Source organism: Gavialis gangeticus, unplaced genomic scaffold (assembly GCF_001723915.1).
Source record: "Gavialis gangeticus isolate Ggan-Ray unplaced genomic scaffold, GavGan_comp1, whole genome shotgun sequence".
Taxonomy (NCBI): Eukaryota; Metazoa; Chordata; order Crocodylia; family Gavialidae; genus Gavialis; species Gavialis gangeticus.
Genome location: NW_017729020.1, coordinates 10,482,934 through 10,500,119, shown reverse-complemented (window position 1 = coordinate 10,500,119; position 17,186 = coordinate 10,482,934). Strand labels below are relative to the sequence as shown.

The window sequence follows — 17,186 nt, the reverse complement described above, 5'->3', positions numbered from 1 at the left end:
TTTTTTTTAAATGAGTGCCAGGAGCTGGGGCAGCCATTGCTGGGCTGGGAGAAGGGTGGGGCATGGGCCTGACCCAACCGGCCTGATTCGCTGCTGCCAAATCTCCAAATCAGATTTGGCTGAATCAAATCAGGGCAGTGATTTGAATCAGCATCCCCCAAATCAGCCAAATCCGAATCCAAAGCAAATACTAGCCGCTTCGCACAGGCCAAGTCGTCTCTCCCTCAGGGCTGAGTCCCGTGCGTCACACACAATCCTGTCCCTGATTAGGGAGTCCTTTATGTCTCCAAAGTTACATGAGGATGCCAGAGTTTTCAGTGCTGTGATACAGGCCTCTATTCCTTCCTCTTCCTCTTGGTTTCAGGTGAAAAACTGATAATCGCTCTACAGTCTCGTTTTTCCTGGGGTCACAGGAGGCATCAAACGCTTCTATTAACTGCTCTAGTGGGTCCAGCTTCCCTGGCATCAGCATCATACTTACTTCATGGCCTTTTTCCCCCCAGCTAGATAGTAAAACAGCTTTACCTTCATTTGCTCTTCCTTATTAGCCATGGTTAACTCTGCATACAAACTGAATGCTTGCTTCCATTGTGTCCATGGCTGTGCCAGGCTCTTTGTGTTGAAATCCAGCTGTCCTGGGGGCTTCAGTCCCTCCATGCTTCTCACAATCTGTCTGAATCACTGCTGGGGCCCAAGTCTCTCTCTTCTCTTGGGCTTCCTCACAGGCTTTCTGCCGCCACCATGCTTCATGTGATGGAGTAATGGGTAATGGAGGAACAGCTCCCTACTTAATATCAACAGTGTCTTTATTATAGCAGTTTCTTACAGAGCCGCTACAGGGCCTGCTGTTCTGTCCCAGCCTCCCTACCTCTTCCTCCTTCAGGCTCCTCCTTTCTGCTGCTGCTGGTTTTGCCTCTGAGATCCATACATGTTGTTACACCTTGCAAAAAAAACCAGTGCAGTTCACAGTTTTAGTTAAGTGGGCCAGTGAACAGCCAGCAGATAGTCAGCAACTCTGCAGGTATCCATTCAAACTAGCAAGTCAAAGGGCCTGCAGCCTCTGGGTAATTGAGGAACAGCTCCCTTGAACCATCTGGGTCCCACGGTTTGGGTTGTTCAAATACTTACTCTCTCCGGCGTCAACACGAACCACAGTTGAAATCAATGTAAAATCAACTGAACACGTTAGAGAATAACTAAAGCACAATCACCTTTTGCACTTGAAAATAATTGGGTTGTGCTAGGTGGCTGGGGTAGAAAGCATAATCTATGCCAGTTTAATGCGTTTGCTTATTTTCTCTGTATAAGAAGTTGCCGTCCATTCCTATTTCCATCAAAGGGGTCCTCCTATTCAGTGACAGGGTTGCAGAATCCTTCTTTGAGTTACAAGGCTAGAATGAATTTATTTTTGAAGTGCAATTACGTCGAGCATTTTAGTTACGTGCTCAAAAAACAAGGCTTCTCAGAGCTAACTGAATCTCCCAAATCCAAGCAAAAGTTTAGGGGAGCTTCAGTCTCATTCAGGTAAGCTCTGTTCTACCCCACTGAAGCCACATAAATTTGGGGCTGAGGAAAGAGGATCTGCAGAGAGCCGAGTTATTCGTGTCATTGTGGGAATCACCTGGTCTGCACAAGACAAGACAATCACTGTTTTCCCTCATGGTCTTAACATTTATGAAGAGATCAAGCAATACACATACTGAAGAAAACCCCAGCTTATTAAGCAAACATTATAAACCGCCTACTTAGAAGAAAAACAGGGCTGGAAGCTCCCAGACTATGTTGTGGAAACACTGCGCTGCAATCCCTTAAGTACAGTTTATCTGTGCTCGTCAGTAAACCCCTTCTCCCTTCCACCGCTTCAAATCAGATCTACGATGATCAGGTACAATACAAGCAAAAGAAAACAAAAAAAATCTCTATTATATTTCACTTGTGTCAGCACTTTGGTCTCACCTGTCCTAGGCTAGACCCCACCAGTCTGCCACTTGCACAGCACTTACTGCAATTGCATTGAATTTTTGCTTTCATTGGTATAACTTCCCCTCCCAACTCTGCACCTCTCCAAAGGATTTGAGGCCAATGTGAGACACAGCAGCTCCAGAGACAGCACCTGATGTTTCAGGCTGAAGGAGCTATTGTTTAAACCAAGGGGCCACCTACCAGTAGTGAAGACAGCACAGAAATAGCTGGAGGAATTTTGCAGAAGCAGGATCTTGTAGTTGAGGCTCTGAGAGAGAGGAAAATTGGGTTTTCCTCTTGTTTCCTTCACGGATTCACTGTGTGACCATGAACAAGTTGATCAGTATCTCTCTACTTCACTCCTCCACCTGTGAAAGTGGGAGAACACCCTCTTCCTCTTGGTTGTCTTGTGTTTTTAGATAACAAGAGCAACCATTGATAATGCTTGATGATGAGCCTTAGGTCTCTGCTTCCATATTCCAAGGGAACGCAGCTCCCTTTTGCTTGCACTTTCTCTCTATCAACCATCAATGAGATTTGTGGCATGTAAGATCTTGGACTGCATGCTGACAGAAGAGCTGTAGCGTAGCGGTTCCCATATTCTTCAGGGTTACATGCAGGATCCAGTGTATGAGTTTGTAGCTGCAACTGGTGTTTCTTGGGCAGGGTAAAATCCCATCAAGAAAGCAGCCTACCTCTTGGCCCACACAGGTCTAGAAAGGGCTGGCAAAAGGAAAGCACACTTCCTTATGGTATTTTGGTTTATCTAAGAAGAGTTCACCCATCAATGCTTGCAATGCATCCTGAATCGAAAATGCGGAATTAGTTTGCTCCAAGGGAGAGAAGTCCAAGGCAACAAGTCTGAGATCTTACACTAAACCCCAAAAACTTCCCCAGAACCCAAATCCAGGGAGGGGTCCCTCCGGAGTGTTAGTTCAAGCCTCAGTCTAAATACTTGTCTTCATCACCATCATTCATATTATTGTAACACATATTCATTGTCCTAGGCAGTGCACACATGGTATGAGAGTCACAACCCAAGAGCCAGGCATCTAAATCCTCAGAGGATGGGTTGTTTCCTCACTTTATAGAGGGGGAGCTGAGAGACTGACCCATGAAACGACTTGCTCAAGGTCACATGCGAGCTTGTGGCAGAACTGGGAATTGAGGCCAGATTGCCCAGTCCTCATTCAGCAACCTCCTCCTTGATGATAGTGCAAGTTCAGATCTGCCTGATTCCCAGGCGAAAAAAGTCTGCTGCATTATTTAAGTGAAGACTTGTTTTCCCCTTTAAAATAGAAAAAGGACCAGGACCTTCTTCCTGAGCTTCAGGGATCTGTTAATTGGCTCCCCAGTAAAATTACAGAGAATCAGCTGCCTGACAATAATTGTAAATGACAGAGACTATCAGGTTTACCTTGTGATGTCCCTAGGGAGCTTGCAGTTAGTTTAGTCTGAACTCTGCGTCAGCTGTTCGGGTTCCTTTCTTCTCGGCATGCGGTGGCTGGACTCAAGCTGCAGTCTTTCAAACCTAATTAGTGTTAGGGGAAGAAGGAGGGGGGAAAAAAAAAAAAAAAGAAAGAAAACCTTCCTCCTCCTTTCCTCTACTGACTTTGTAATGTTTGCAGTGTAAGGACAGGGCCTGATTTATGGTGCAAGTTCATTTTGGGTTTTTATGTAGCATACCAATGTCTTCCGTTGTGCTCGCAAGAAACGCACAGCTTAGTGTGCCAGTCTTTGAACTGCATCGTTCTTTCTTCTTCTGCATAGTAAAGAAGCACTCATTTCCTTAGATCTATTAAAGTTTGCGTGTTTATAATAAAATAGGATATAGTTAATTCCACACATTGCTCAGCTGAGAGCTGGAAACCTTCCAAGCACAGAGCAGACTTTCTTCTAGCCATGGTAGGGGGTGTTGTCAATAGAGTTAGTCAACAATGCTTTCAAGCCTTGAAATTTCAGTAATTTTTCAATTGTAAGACATCCCTCTCTCATCCCCCTAAAAAAGAGAAGGCAAAATTCCCTCCAAACATTTAACTGTAGAGCTGCTTGCCAGGTTTAATTGTTAACATACAATTTAAAAAAAAAAAATCATGTTCTGAAGGTTTAGATTTTGAAATAAGTTGGGAATGTTTTGATTTAAAGTCCCCATCCCCTTCCCAATTTTTTCTCTGCAATTACTAGTGCATCAGTCCCTCTGGGTCCAATCCTGTATCACTGATATCAAAGAGAGTTTTACCACTGACTTACAGGTCCAGATCTTCACACCCATCTTACACAGTGGGGACAGACATTAGTACTTTCCTGGATTTCTTCTGTGTCCTTAGCTCTGGCTAGGGATGGAAACTCTCACCTGCCTTAGCTTTTCTGTGATACCACGAGTGCCCCGATAACTACAGGGAAGCATCTGTCCACTTGTCACTTGCAAGACAATAATATTGGTGAGATATTTTTAAAGGCACATGAGAAGCCAGGGGGACAGTGACAAAGGAGTTAGAGTGAGCTGTGTATGCCTAAGTCCCCCGAAGTCCCTTGAGAATCTCAGACTTTGTGCCTATGTAGCTGGCTTGTGTCAATATTTATATATTGCAAATTGCCTCTTACATCCATAAGAAATAGCTACCAGGAAGCATCATTCTGGAGTCCTAGTAACCAACACATTCTGCTTTATTTGTAGAGAAAGCTCATGCATTCACTTCCATGTCAGCCTTGGAGTAGTCCGTTGGGCTTGGCTGCTTGCTTGGGGGCAGACCCTCTGTCCAGTCAGACAGGCAACTGGTTGTTGAGATGTTGAAGGGGACAACACAAAAGAGCAGATCTGTAGGCAACATCTTGAAATTGTTCGGAGGCCGAGCAATCACACACCTGGAAAAACACCAGAAAATAAGAACCTAAATATTTTGTTGGGTCCCTTGTTTAAGGGACACACAAGATGGCAAAGGAACAGCAATTTTTTGCAAGGTTTAAGTGCACATGAGAAAATATTTTGAACAATTAGAGGGTGTATATTATAAGATACCATTTATAGGACCTGGGTTCACTAACCATTGGAACAGATCACATTTTTTTTCACTGCTTGGAGTCTTTAAATCTAAAGACTTAGTGTCTAAGAGTTTTGCTCCAGTTCAACCACAAGTTCTCAAGCTTAGTGCGAGAATCAGAAAGCGGAAAAGGTCAGGTGTGTTTATTTGTAAAAAAAAAATATGAAATGCATGGACACAGGCAACAGCACAGGCTCTTTTCTATCCCTTTTCTATCTTTTCTATCTTTTCTAAGGACCATGGTTCACATGAAAGACCCATTAAAAGAACTTACATCAGTTGTAACCACCACCAGAGTGAGGCACTTCAAACAATCCCTTTTCAGGAGCTATCCCAAGCAATAGCAAGGATGCTCATCATGATTTAACCTTGGGAAGGGGTCTGGGATATCAGTAAGTGTGGTCAGTGAGTCTTCAGGGAGGCATGTTGCTGGACTGGCAGGGGATGCTCACATTTGAGGTTAAAGTACAATTATAGTTGTAGGTCAAGACGAAGGGGTTATGACAGAGCCCTGTAGAGGTTCCACCCGTAACTTGGATGGGAGAAGCTTGCTGAACAGCTGCCTGCCATGGGCATGCTTTTACTCTTCCATTTGCAGGAGTGCTTCAAAATTTACTGTACCTCCTTGTCCGCAACTAAAAAGAATGCGCTGTGAATATTACTGATGTACATAAGTTTTATCTGAACTATACTCCCCTGTTCTTGTACGGATTAGGCTCTTCTATGAGACGGTAGAGGCCAAAGCAAAGGATTCCAAACAAGTCTAATGCTTTGCAGAAAACATCTCCAAAACAGCCCTCCTGCAATTACACAACAACAAAAAACCCAACCAAATGTAGAGGCAATAGGCTCCTTTGCAACCCACTAGTGAGATCGCTTAAGAAGTACTTTTGGACTGCCATGATTTAGTATTTGTCTGATGGTAACACATAGGTGTTCCACTTATGGACCAAGAACCCACCATTTTTGGCATTTTACAAGCTAAGGTCAAAGAGCTTGAGGAGCTAAGAGTCAAATTAATATGAAGTAAGGATACCTGACACTTGTAGCCATTTGCAGAAAACCGTTTCAGGCACAGATTCAGATCCAGTGTAAGGACTTTGCATTTTATACTGATCAGATCAGCTTACATCTCCACTAGTGTACATGTCAGTGATAGTGTTTCACAATCAGCAGCCAGTAAAAAGACAAAGCCAAAAAATTAGGCTGTTGTTCAGCAAAAGCACTAAAAGTTGATCAAGGGGTATGTACTCTGGGACTTGTAGGGAGCCAGAACTTCAATATGGGATTAAAAGAGCCAGCACCTCTGCTAGGGAACAAGTGGCTCTGGGGATATGTGGGCACCCTGCTGTATCTGTATTACGCTTCCAAAGTGTTTTATAAAAAGGGAAGGAGGTTTCAGTGCATACAAGACAATGTGGGACCAGTCACCACTGCTCAATTAAGGACTATGTATGGGCAAGGTCCCACAAATACCTGAATTTCATTCATTCCCATACTTCATCCGGCTTTATTGTTTGCTTCGGTGACTCCATAAGTTATTGATTTCTTTTTCACATGGGTGGAAATAAATGATGCTTTTTGCAGCGTATTGCCGCGTAATCCTCAAGCCAGCCTACAGCAGCATGCAATATCACTTCAGAGCAAGTGGTGTAACACAAGGGTCTGAAGCAGTAGGGCATCATGCCCTGTGATACCAGTGTGATCCAAGTCAAGGGTATTTTGCATTTTAGTGACATCTTGGGTTGTCACTGGGTAAGCTGGCCAGTTTGCCTATAGCCAAAGAGCTGACCCATTGTTGCCAGCTGATTACAGAAGCTGGCATTAGACTGACAAGGCAGAGAGGAGATATTGACTGGCTGCACTTAGTAATAATTTCCCTAGTCCATGTGAGCCCATGAGATCTCTTAGCTCATGAAACTTTCAGGTATAGGACCCATAACACAAAGATTAGGCTGATAACACTCATTGCTGACTGATCTTACCCACTGATGGAACAGTAACATGTGGCCTGGCTGTGCTCTCAACATGGGATAAGTCAAGTGGGACTCTGTTGACTTTAGGGGAATTACTCCTGGCTTACACCAATGTTTCATAGTTTCTAGGGTCGGAAGGGACCTGAGCAGATCATCTAGTCCGACCCCCTGCCATGGCAGGAAGAGCACTGGGGTCAAACGACCCCAGCAAGGTGGTCATCCAACCTCCTCTTAAAAACCCCCAAGGTGGGAGCCTGCACCACCTCACTTGGAAGCTGGTTCCAGACCCTAGCCGCCCTGACCGTGAAGTAGCGCCTCCTGATGTCCAACTTAAACCTTCCCTCCGCCAGCTTGTGACCATTGTTCTTGGTCACTCCTTGTGGCGCTCGGGGGAACAGGGACTCCCCCAGCGCCTGCTGATCCCCCCTAACCAGTTTATAACAGGCCACAAGATAGTTAGTGAGATGAGAACCCATCCTATAACACACAGCTCTACAAACACTGTGATATAACTCACCGGGGAAACTGCTGCAAGTCCCTTCCACAGTGGCAAAAGAGCCAGCTTGCACCTCACCCTAGGTGCGACATATGATATGCTGTTGTCACTGGCACTCAGTTCATTCTTCTCTGCAAGCTGCTCCTCCAGCTCTGGGCTTGTCCCACCTGTCACCAGGGTCTGGAGCAAAGCTAAGACATGGTGGTTACAGTAGGTCTGGAAAGAAAAGGGCATGCACAAGTAAGAAAATCTGCAGGTTAAGAGGTGCCTACAAAAGTCAATTCACTCAACCTGAAAAGGAACCATGGGGTCACATCTATGGCACTTACTGAAACTAGGGAGGGTCTCTGCAATGCATGCTTCAACTCTGTGACTACAACTGGTTACCCACAAAAACATTTCAATTGCAACACAGATATATTCTCAAATTTTGTTCTATATTTTCCTATGGAAGTACATCAGAAACGGACATTTCTCACAGATTTTATTTACACAAAGTAACTGTTTTTTTCATTTAAAAATTTCTGACAGCACGTTTTTGACCATCTCTAGCTTTGTCCATCCCAGCTCTAAGGGGTTCATGTAATAGGGTTTCTATTACTTTCCTCAGAAGACTTTGGGCATGTCTACACATGCTATTGATTCAAAGTAGCCTTACTGGGCAGTAAGCCCACAGAGGAGCACATCTATACATGCTCCCTCTTGGAAGCAGATTTGCTCCCAATGGGAGCAGCCCAGTACAGGGCTGCTCCTGCCCGGCTCTGCCCCTCCTGCAGCAGCCAGGGGGAGCTTCAGGCTCTACTCCTCCCCCTCCCCTCACCCCCATCAGGGGCTGGCAAGGGGCATGGAGTGGTCCTGATGGGCACAGGGCCAGAATAGCTCTGCCAGCTGAAGTGGCAACTGTCTCCTGGTCCTGTGCACATCTGGACACACAGCTGCCAGCAAGCCCTCTGCTGGACATGGGGTTTACTGGGAGCTGTCCAGGGTGTGAAGCAGCTGTGGGCAAGCCTTCTGCCAGCTGCGGGGCACAGGGCTTGCAGGCAACTGCCCTGCTTGGCATAGAGCTGACTGGTCTGGGGAGGACAGGAGATCTGGGAATCCAGCCCTGCCTGTCCCTTGGAGCAGCCAGCTCTGCGCTGCGTGGAGCTGGCTGCTCTGGGGAGTGAGCAGGGGCTGGGAATCTCCATGCTGGGTGGAGCTGGCTGCTCTAGGGAATGAGTTGGGGCTGGGAATCCAGCCTTCGCCTGTGCCCCCACAGCAACCAGCTCTGTGCAGCATGGAGCTGGATGCTCTGGGGGATAGACAAGGGCTGGATTTCCAGCCCCCACTCACTCCCCAGAGCAGCCAGCTCTGCACGGGGAGCAGGAACAGGGGGCAGAGAGCTCCCCACTCCTTGCCCTGATCAGTTCCCAGCTCCTGGAGGGAACCAGGAAGATGAGCAGCACCAGAACCATGGACAGAGAGCTCCAAGTCCCCTGGGGCTCCGTGTTCACTAGGCTGACCAGGAGCAAATTTGCTCCCAGCCAGCGTCTACACGTTTTACTGCGCAGTATCTAATGCACAGTCAGATTACTATCTGTATTTATAGGTAGTCGCTAAATGCACAGTAGACTAATTTACTGCACAGTAAATGCGAGCATGTGTAGATGGTGATGCTTTACTGTGCAGTAGACTAATCTATTGTGCAGTAAAATGCCTCATGTAGACACACCCTTTGTTTGTTACTAGATGCCATTTGGGACTTTGAAAATCTCCTCCTGTAAGTCTCTTCTCATCAGTCTAGTAGGCTGCACCACGTTTTCTCAAACTGTGCCAGTCTTTTTTGTCACTCAGTTTTATCCTTCCACTCTCATTATGCCTCCTTATACTATCCTAAACAACCTTGCTTCCTCTTTGCTGTCCAGCAACTGCAAATAAATCTAATTACTGTAGCACACTGTAAAGGCCTCAGTTGGACTCTGGGCAGACCAACAGTGAGTGACAGCTTCTGCCCCAAATTGCTTATTGCCTAAATGGACAGGCCAGACACATGGTGGGATGGGAAACAGGCATTAAAACATGGAGGACCTTGCCCTGGGTCATGCAGCAGGCCAGTGGCAAAGAGTGGATGATAGCAAGTGCCTTAGTATGGTAGCTATGTTTTTTTAAGCTCTGCAGTGTTTTAGACTCGAGCCATTTCCTTTGAAAGGAGACCCACGAAGCTGGAATTGCCCCAAAGCTCTTAAAATATCTCCCAAGACTGGCGTTATACTGCATTCAGTGAGTCTGTAGTCCAATCTGTGCAAGATAGAGGAGGCCTGATTCTACCCTGTCCTGCACTTCTGTTATTTGACAAGTGGTGAGGGCATGGAAAAGGCTTACAAATGAGAATGGTAGCATTGGACACCTATTCTGCACAACTGTCAGGTGGTACAAGCAATTTAAGCAAGGAGCTGGAGTTTGCTACAGGAACTATTAAGCACACCCTAAAACATTAAAAAGACAAAGGTAGAAGAAAAGCAATTGAAACTTTTGCAACCCCCAGGAAAAAAAATGTTTGTCGTTTAAGTTCAAATTTGTTGCAAAGACATTAAGATTTTTCTTATTTTTATCCCAGCTTGTTCCTTCTATTCATACTCTCAATGCTTCTGCTGACTTATTTCCATTCTTCCTTTAAAGCTCATTTTCCATAGAGAACCACCTCGTGGAATCTGTCACCTGCATTCTCACGAGGAAAGAAACTAAACAAGCTGTAGAGAAGGAATGGTGTTACTAAATCCAAGCTAAACTTAAATCTGCTTAAGAACATATGACCATGTTGTCGGGCAAAAGGGTATAATGCTGTTAGAGTAATTCTCAGCCTTTTAAAGCAAGGCGCTATAGTCCGGTGTTATCCAGAAGTGATACTGCTCCAGGGGAATCTGCACTTTACATATTTAACTGAAGCATGCTGAGCTCTTTAACATATCATTGCTGTACTTTTTGACATCAAAAGGATTGTATTTCCATACTTGGGTGAATTAATAGGATTTGCGTGTCACCCTCATTCTGTACTTTCGTTGCCGAGTTATACTGCAGAAGTTTGAAAGAGAAAAAACAACTAGAAATGTCTAAGAGTGTGTGTGTGTGTATGCATGTGTAGGCAAGATTTCAATGCATATTAAATAGGTCTCCAAGCTAACTTTAAAGGAGCCAGGTTCTTACAATGTACAGGAGAAACATTACCAGCTTTGCTATGTGTTATTCAGTTACTGCTTGAAGAATAGAGATTCCCCTGGACACTGCCGCACACACACCGGATCAGTCTGTGAATCCCCATACTTCTACGGCTGTGCCAGTAAAGCCCACTGACTTCATGTCCAGAGCTGTGTCTTTGGAAAACTCAACTGGAAGCATGGAGCACTTGAAAATCTGGCCCGTTTGTGACTTGCTCATGACCAAGCCAAAAATGCAAGGCAGGACCTAAATTCAGTCCCAGGCTCTATTTCAAGACCACAGGACTGTTCTTTTCCTTCTTTTTGCATCGTCTCTTTTCTGCCTAGAGAAACATTGAGAATCAGACTAGAATAAGAGCTGATTCTGCTTATGACTTCCAAGGAAGCTATATTGTATTTTCCAGAACATACAGCAACTGCTTTTGCACCACACCAGCATCTCTATCACCATCTTTTTCTAGTTACAGGAAAACACTGGCTCTGAGGTAACCTCAGAAAACACAGGGATATTCAGTAGATCCTAATAATGGTCAGAAAGCTGAAATGATATTTTATGGCTGAACTCCTTCTTCTTTTCTTTATTCTCCTTCACTAGTCTTATTTTACCAGTCTCCCTCCAGACAGTGCAGCTGCTAAACAATATCTCGTCTCTTTTCCTCCTTCCCCATACTTACGGACTAGCTAACATCTAACCAAAAGTGCTCTAAAAGCTGAGCTGAGAGTTCATCATTCCTCGACAGACCTGGGATCTTAAGTCTGAGTGAAATTTTATCCTTTAAGACAAGTCATGCTACATCTCAAGTTACTTTTACAGTTGACACTAGCAGTCATTAATTACAGTCAGGCTGATTGACATATCAGTGACTAGCAGCAATATAACACTTTCCCTAACACTGAAGCCTTCTCAAGAAAGCGTAACTGGACTTGACACTCTTATTTCGGACTGCTTATCCCTTTGAGAGATTTGTTTTGTATTTATTCAATTCCTGTAAAAAACTGCCACCCAAGCAGTATCCCCTTACACCTGAATCCAGAGTAAATCACATGGAACTTGACTGCAGCATGGATGGTGGTGGGGGAGGAGGAAAGGGGCACAGCCCAGTTAAGAAAGAAGGGCAGCCAGTTTGGGAGTTGCAAGCTTATATGAACTGAGCTGCTGACTTCCTGCCAAAATGCTGGCTCAACTGCCCTATGCTTTCCATCACTGGTGTCACTCACTCCTGACAGCAACCTGAAGCTGTGGTGGGGGGGAAATGCCATTATTTTGTCTCTGCTTTCCTTGCATTTTCAATGCAATGTGCCAGGTTAAATCCACCCTTAATAGCTCAGATGATTTACAGGGACATCATCTATAATTTATGTCAGTTAAAGACTTGTTCATTTGAGAGGTTCCTAATCTGATGTGGCCCGCAAACTTTTGGACCACCTAGGGTCTGTCATCATGGCAAATCGTATAGTATTGGCTGCATATCTTATAGAAAACACACCGTCAGCTTGAAATAAATTCCTCTGAAGTCAGTGGAATGACTCCTATTGAGTTCAATAGGTTTCACATCACACTTTAGGTGAATTTTAGTATTATTGCTGGACTAACTGCCTGGAGAATGAGTTTTTCTGTTTACGCCCCTGCCATCAGCTATATCAGGGGGGTGGTAGTAGAAATTTCTCTTATACCACATCTTACCACTGCATCTCGAACCATCCTTGGAGGAGCCCCCAGCTACACGAAGGAGCCAGACGTTTGACTCTCTACAGTCTGTTTGGTCTTTGGCATCATTAACGAACCTCCAACAAGGGGGCCAAACTGGTGTCATATGTAATGGTGGTTGGAGTGCATATAATTTTCTCACATGGATAGATTAATTCTGACTGCATCATGCTACAAAAACCAGATCTCACTGATTATAAATATCTTTTACAGCATGCAAACATTCTTAGGGGGAAAACAAAAACGACATCTTATAAAGTAACTCCAGATGTTCTATCTATATAACACACATCGTGACAGAGAAGTGAGGGTGCGTGTAACTTTGTGTGCTGCATAAGATATATCTGAGAAATGACGACTCTCTATATTCCCTCCAGCCCGTGGAGCTCACTATCACAAGACGTTGCTTAGGTCAAGAGTTCAGTGAGTTGCAAAAAAGGGTAGCTGCTTAGAGAGATGGCACTCAAGGGATAAGCCAGTCTCTAAATTAGCCCACCAACCACTTTTTCCGTGGTTTCTTGCTCTGTGGTGTGGTGCAGCTCATGATGGCTCCTGGTAGAAAAAACATGCTAGACTGGCATTGTCTTTGGCCCTTGATGGTTGCAGTCCCTCTACAGAGGGTATGATATAGGAGGTAGGCGAGGTATCTACTTACAGTGGACAGAAGAGAATCCAAAAAACTATCTGAGAAGATAGCTCCACTGGAAAAAGGGGTGGAGAGATGCAGCTCCTGCTCTGGGATCTGAGACCCGCTGCTTCCAGCACTCTGATCAATAAAGTGGGCATTTGACGTGGATTCTGCAGGACAAAATGGCAGGCATGTGAGGCCAATGAAGTACTCCATCTTGTCCACCCTCACCAGCCAACAGAGTTGCAGGAGAAATCCTCATAGAAGGCAGGGTAGATGTGCACCTTACAGACTAACTGAAGTCGATATCCACATAGTTACAAATGACATTGCTTTAACTTTCTTTTGTGTTCAGTGAATTGTCTCCATGCATCCAAGCAGAGGGCACCTGCTGTGCCACTGAATGTACTAGGTATGTCCTAGTATTGCTGTGTTGCTAGGGAGGATGTTGATGAATGACAGCAACACAGCTGGAGAGGCACAGAACGAGCAAAGGAATTAAGACTAAGAACCCATTTTTTCTGTTAAAAAAGCACATGTAACCCTTCTTTGATTAATGATTAATTTATTTCATGTCCCCCAGGGCTAAGAAACATTTGAACAGATAATCTGTAAAGCAGGTGACTAAAGCTGTCCAGGTCTGTGTTACTATTAATGGGTCCAGGTGCTCCATCCAGAAGTGGATTCTGTATGAAGACATTTCCCAAGCTAAGGTCTTGGCTCAATCAGATTCATAGCTGGTAGAAATCAACATTTCTCTATTACATGTCTCTTAAGAGTCTGCATATAAAAACCATGGGCTTCCAGGAATGGGCTGAAATAAGGCAACAGATTTGGGGTTTTTTTTCCCACATTCTTCCTCTCTCCCTGGGTGAAGAGGGGTAGGCAGCATCAGGTTATTTAGCTATTTCTCTCCATGGACTGAGGAATTTCTAGCAGTCCTTATTCCAGAGGCACATCCATTCCTAATATGTCTGTCAACTACAGCAGAGCAAATCACGCACTGTGAAATGCGCTGGAAATACCAGATGGACTCGTCAGCAGTAAATGCAATGGCCTTTAGCTCAGCCTGCAGTGAGGTGGCTGGATTTAGCTGTTCCCTTTCCTGGCTGCCACCTCCTCATCTCCCCATCACTCAGCAGTCTCTTGGGGGCCTAAAGGCAATGGCACAATTCTCCATACACTGGAAGAGCTGCTTCCCTCCCAGTAGCTGTACCAACATCCAGCCCCTTTATGGATGCCGGGTGTCTGTATTTGTTCCATTAAACCTGTGTATCTGTCTATCATGCCTCATTACTTCAAAATGTACCAGGAGATGGCCCCTCAGGGCCCACGCAGCTTTGTGCTTCACTGACATATCATTCATTATGAGCACCCAGTATCTATGGCGTAGCTATGGCAGAGGTCAGCCATGCTTGGTGGCACCAATTCAGGCGAGCTATCATATTGCTGGTGAAAATCTCGAGGAAATGGCTTGGCTGCTTCTGATACACATGACTGGAGCCCTTGTAGGGCTCTTTTCATTATGGAGATTAGCTCCAGCGATACCTTGCTGTCTCTATGGGGGACTGGGATCCTCAGGGACTTCCTCTCACAAGAGGCAACTGAAGAACTGCAAGGAACTCTTTAGTATTCACAGATATATTGAGGAAGCTCTTAGGGGCTAAACTGTTTGGAGTCCCATTATCCGAGGTACCATACAGACATATAATAAATGTCATCCCTTGCCCCACTACTAAATAATTGGTTCAAGAAAAGACAATGAATAAAGTCCTGATCAGAAATGAGCCATAGAGGGACCTGCTCCAGCAAACCATTTATTCATGACCCAACTTCAAGCACATGAGGATTTCCCTAATTGGCCTGGGACTAAATCATATGATTAAATATAAAAGTTTTGTTAAAACAGGGTCTGTGCAAAGGACTGCTAACAAGCTTTAGCTGATCAAAAGCAGGTCTCAATGGGTTTTGTGCTTCTAGGTCTTAAAATCTTACGGGCATCTCCTTTTCTATCCTATTGCCACATCTAGGAACAGATTCCCATCCTGTCTGAAGCTGTGGCAGGGGCAGGGAAACATGTGCCAAGAGATGGGACATGCATCATTATTGTGTTGAAGATTTGATACAACTAAAATCTGAAGCCACGCCAACAACTTGCAGGTGTTTTCCTCTGAACGGACACACCAGAACTATGGGGAAGGATGCCCTTGGTCCAGTGCTTGTCTCAGGAAGTTAGCTTGACTGTACATCCTTGCCTCAGCAAGGCTGGGCCACAGCAGCTGGATCAAAAATCCCTGAGATGCTGGGAGTCAAGAAAAATAAAAGCACAAGCCCTAGCACAAGAGAATATCAGAGCATGATTTTGGAAAATTCAGGAGTCAGAGTGTCTCCTTGGTTGAAGGGCTGGCACAGCAGCTATGGTTATTTTCTTCTCATTTATTATTTACACTGTAATTGGCCTTCAGCACCCCAGAGCAGGATGGGGTGTTGTACACGCACAGAACAAAGGGATGGTCACAGAGGCTGGAAGCTCTGGGAATTGTCATGCCATAAATTTAATCTGTGGAACCACTTCCAAGTTATTGGTACCCAGAGAAATCAGGTGACAGCGATGTGGCATTTTAACACTCAAACCCATTCTCTTCATTTAAACCCTGTGCTCCCCAACAACGACCATTTAGCTTAGAGAGAATTTTGTCTGCACTATGGGTGTTTATACACTTGGTCCAGGTGTGTGTGTGTGTGTGGCGGGCACGCTTTAATTACAGCGCCTCTGAGAGCTGCTCTAATTAAAGCACCTGGAGCATCATATGTATCAGCATCCCTGCACTTCAGAATAGTAGCGGGGATGCTGATACATGAGATGATTAGCCAAGTCTGCTCCGACATGCTGCATTCATGGCACACCAGAGCAGCCTTACTGCTTGTGTATAGGTGCCTTAAGTGGGGACAGGATCTGCTCTTGTACAACAACGGTATTTTGGAGGGGGTGGTGCCACCCTGAGAAGCGATTCAGAGGCCTGTTAGTAATGAGCTGCTAAAAAGAAATTAATTTAAAAGTGAAGCTTCACAGGTCTGCATAATCCAACAGGCCTATTTGATGTATAAGGTTAACATGAGACTGACACTGGTGGAACAACAGCTAGCCCCCTTGTTATGGGGGGTGGTGCTATTGGGTATATGTCAACTGATTTCAGGGGGCAACCAAAATGAAAACGGGGATGGAAGTGAGGTTACAGGTTCAAAGCAAGTGCTCCAAGGAGGGATGCACAATTAGCACAATGTGGGCCTAAACTTAACAAGGATCTCTTCAGCCTGGGAAAAAAGCTGGAAATTTCATAACAGTTGTCATGTTTTCTGCTGCTTCCCAGCATCTGCAGAGAGTTAAGACGTGAGAAGGCACTGCCAGGACCTGATGGCATGGTCAGCCAACAGGCTGTCCATCTGAGACTGTAAAGAAGGAAGGCCTGTGCCTATGGTGCTGGGCTGGACCCCAGGAGTTTTGGATTCAGTTTCTGATTCTGCCCTAGACTCTGTGTGATTCTGGCAAGTCATATGATCACTCTGTGCTTCAGACTTCCCCTTCTAAGATGCAGTAGCAGTAAGGTATCCCTGCAGCACAGGAGCACTGGAAGGAAAACTTAATTAATATAAGTGAGGTTTGGTAATAATATATCATGGTGATGAAGAGCATCGAGGTGGGTGGAATGTTTGGCCAGTAACTTGACCTTGGGGCAGGTCTGATGAGGATGATTTTTCTGTGGAAGAAGGCACAGTTGCACTTTTCACTCCTACTCATGCCATTTCAATTAGCTCAGCTGGAGAGAATCTCTTAATAGAAATTCTGTTGTTATTTTTTTTTTCCAGGATTCTTCATTAAGTGCTAGTCTATTTGCAGTAGCTGCCAGGGCAGAATTAATACCATGACACCCTCCCCTGCCACTTTCTGATATTTTACTCCCTGCCCCTGGAACTGGGAAGCACAGAGGGACAGGGAGGGAAGAGAAACAAGAAATGTTTTAATGCTTTTCCAAACCTCAAAAGCAAGCAAAACACACCACTTATTTAAAACATTTCAGCTGTCCCTACTTCAACGCAGGACAATCCTCAGAGGTCATCGGATAACTGTACGAGAAGAAAGGTTGTAAATCCTAGCTCAGCTATGACTATGTTCCAGGAAG

At 45.0% G+C, this 17,186-nt stretch overlaps 1 protein-coding gene across 1 annotated transcript in view; it reads right to left on the bottom strand.

The window, feature by feature from the left end:
* The window catches only part of KCNU1 (potassium calcium-activated channel subfamily U member 1), a 101,213-nt gene that overhangs the window by 26,577 nt on the left and 57,450 nt on the right, over positions 1–17,186 (bottom strand). The window contains 4 exon segments of the mRNA XM_019514516.1: positions 3,380–4,827; positions 5,691–5,803; positions 7,497–7,691; positions 13,033–13,175. Of these exon segments, the coding sequence (XP_019370061.1) occupies positions 4,647–4,827; positions 5,691–5,803; positions 7,497–7,691; positions 13,033–13,175 (632 nt within the window). The 3' untranslated portion in view covers positions 3,380–4,646.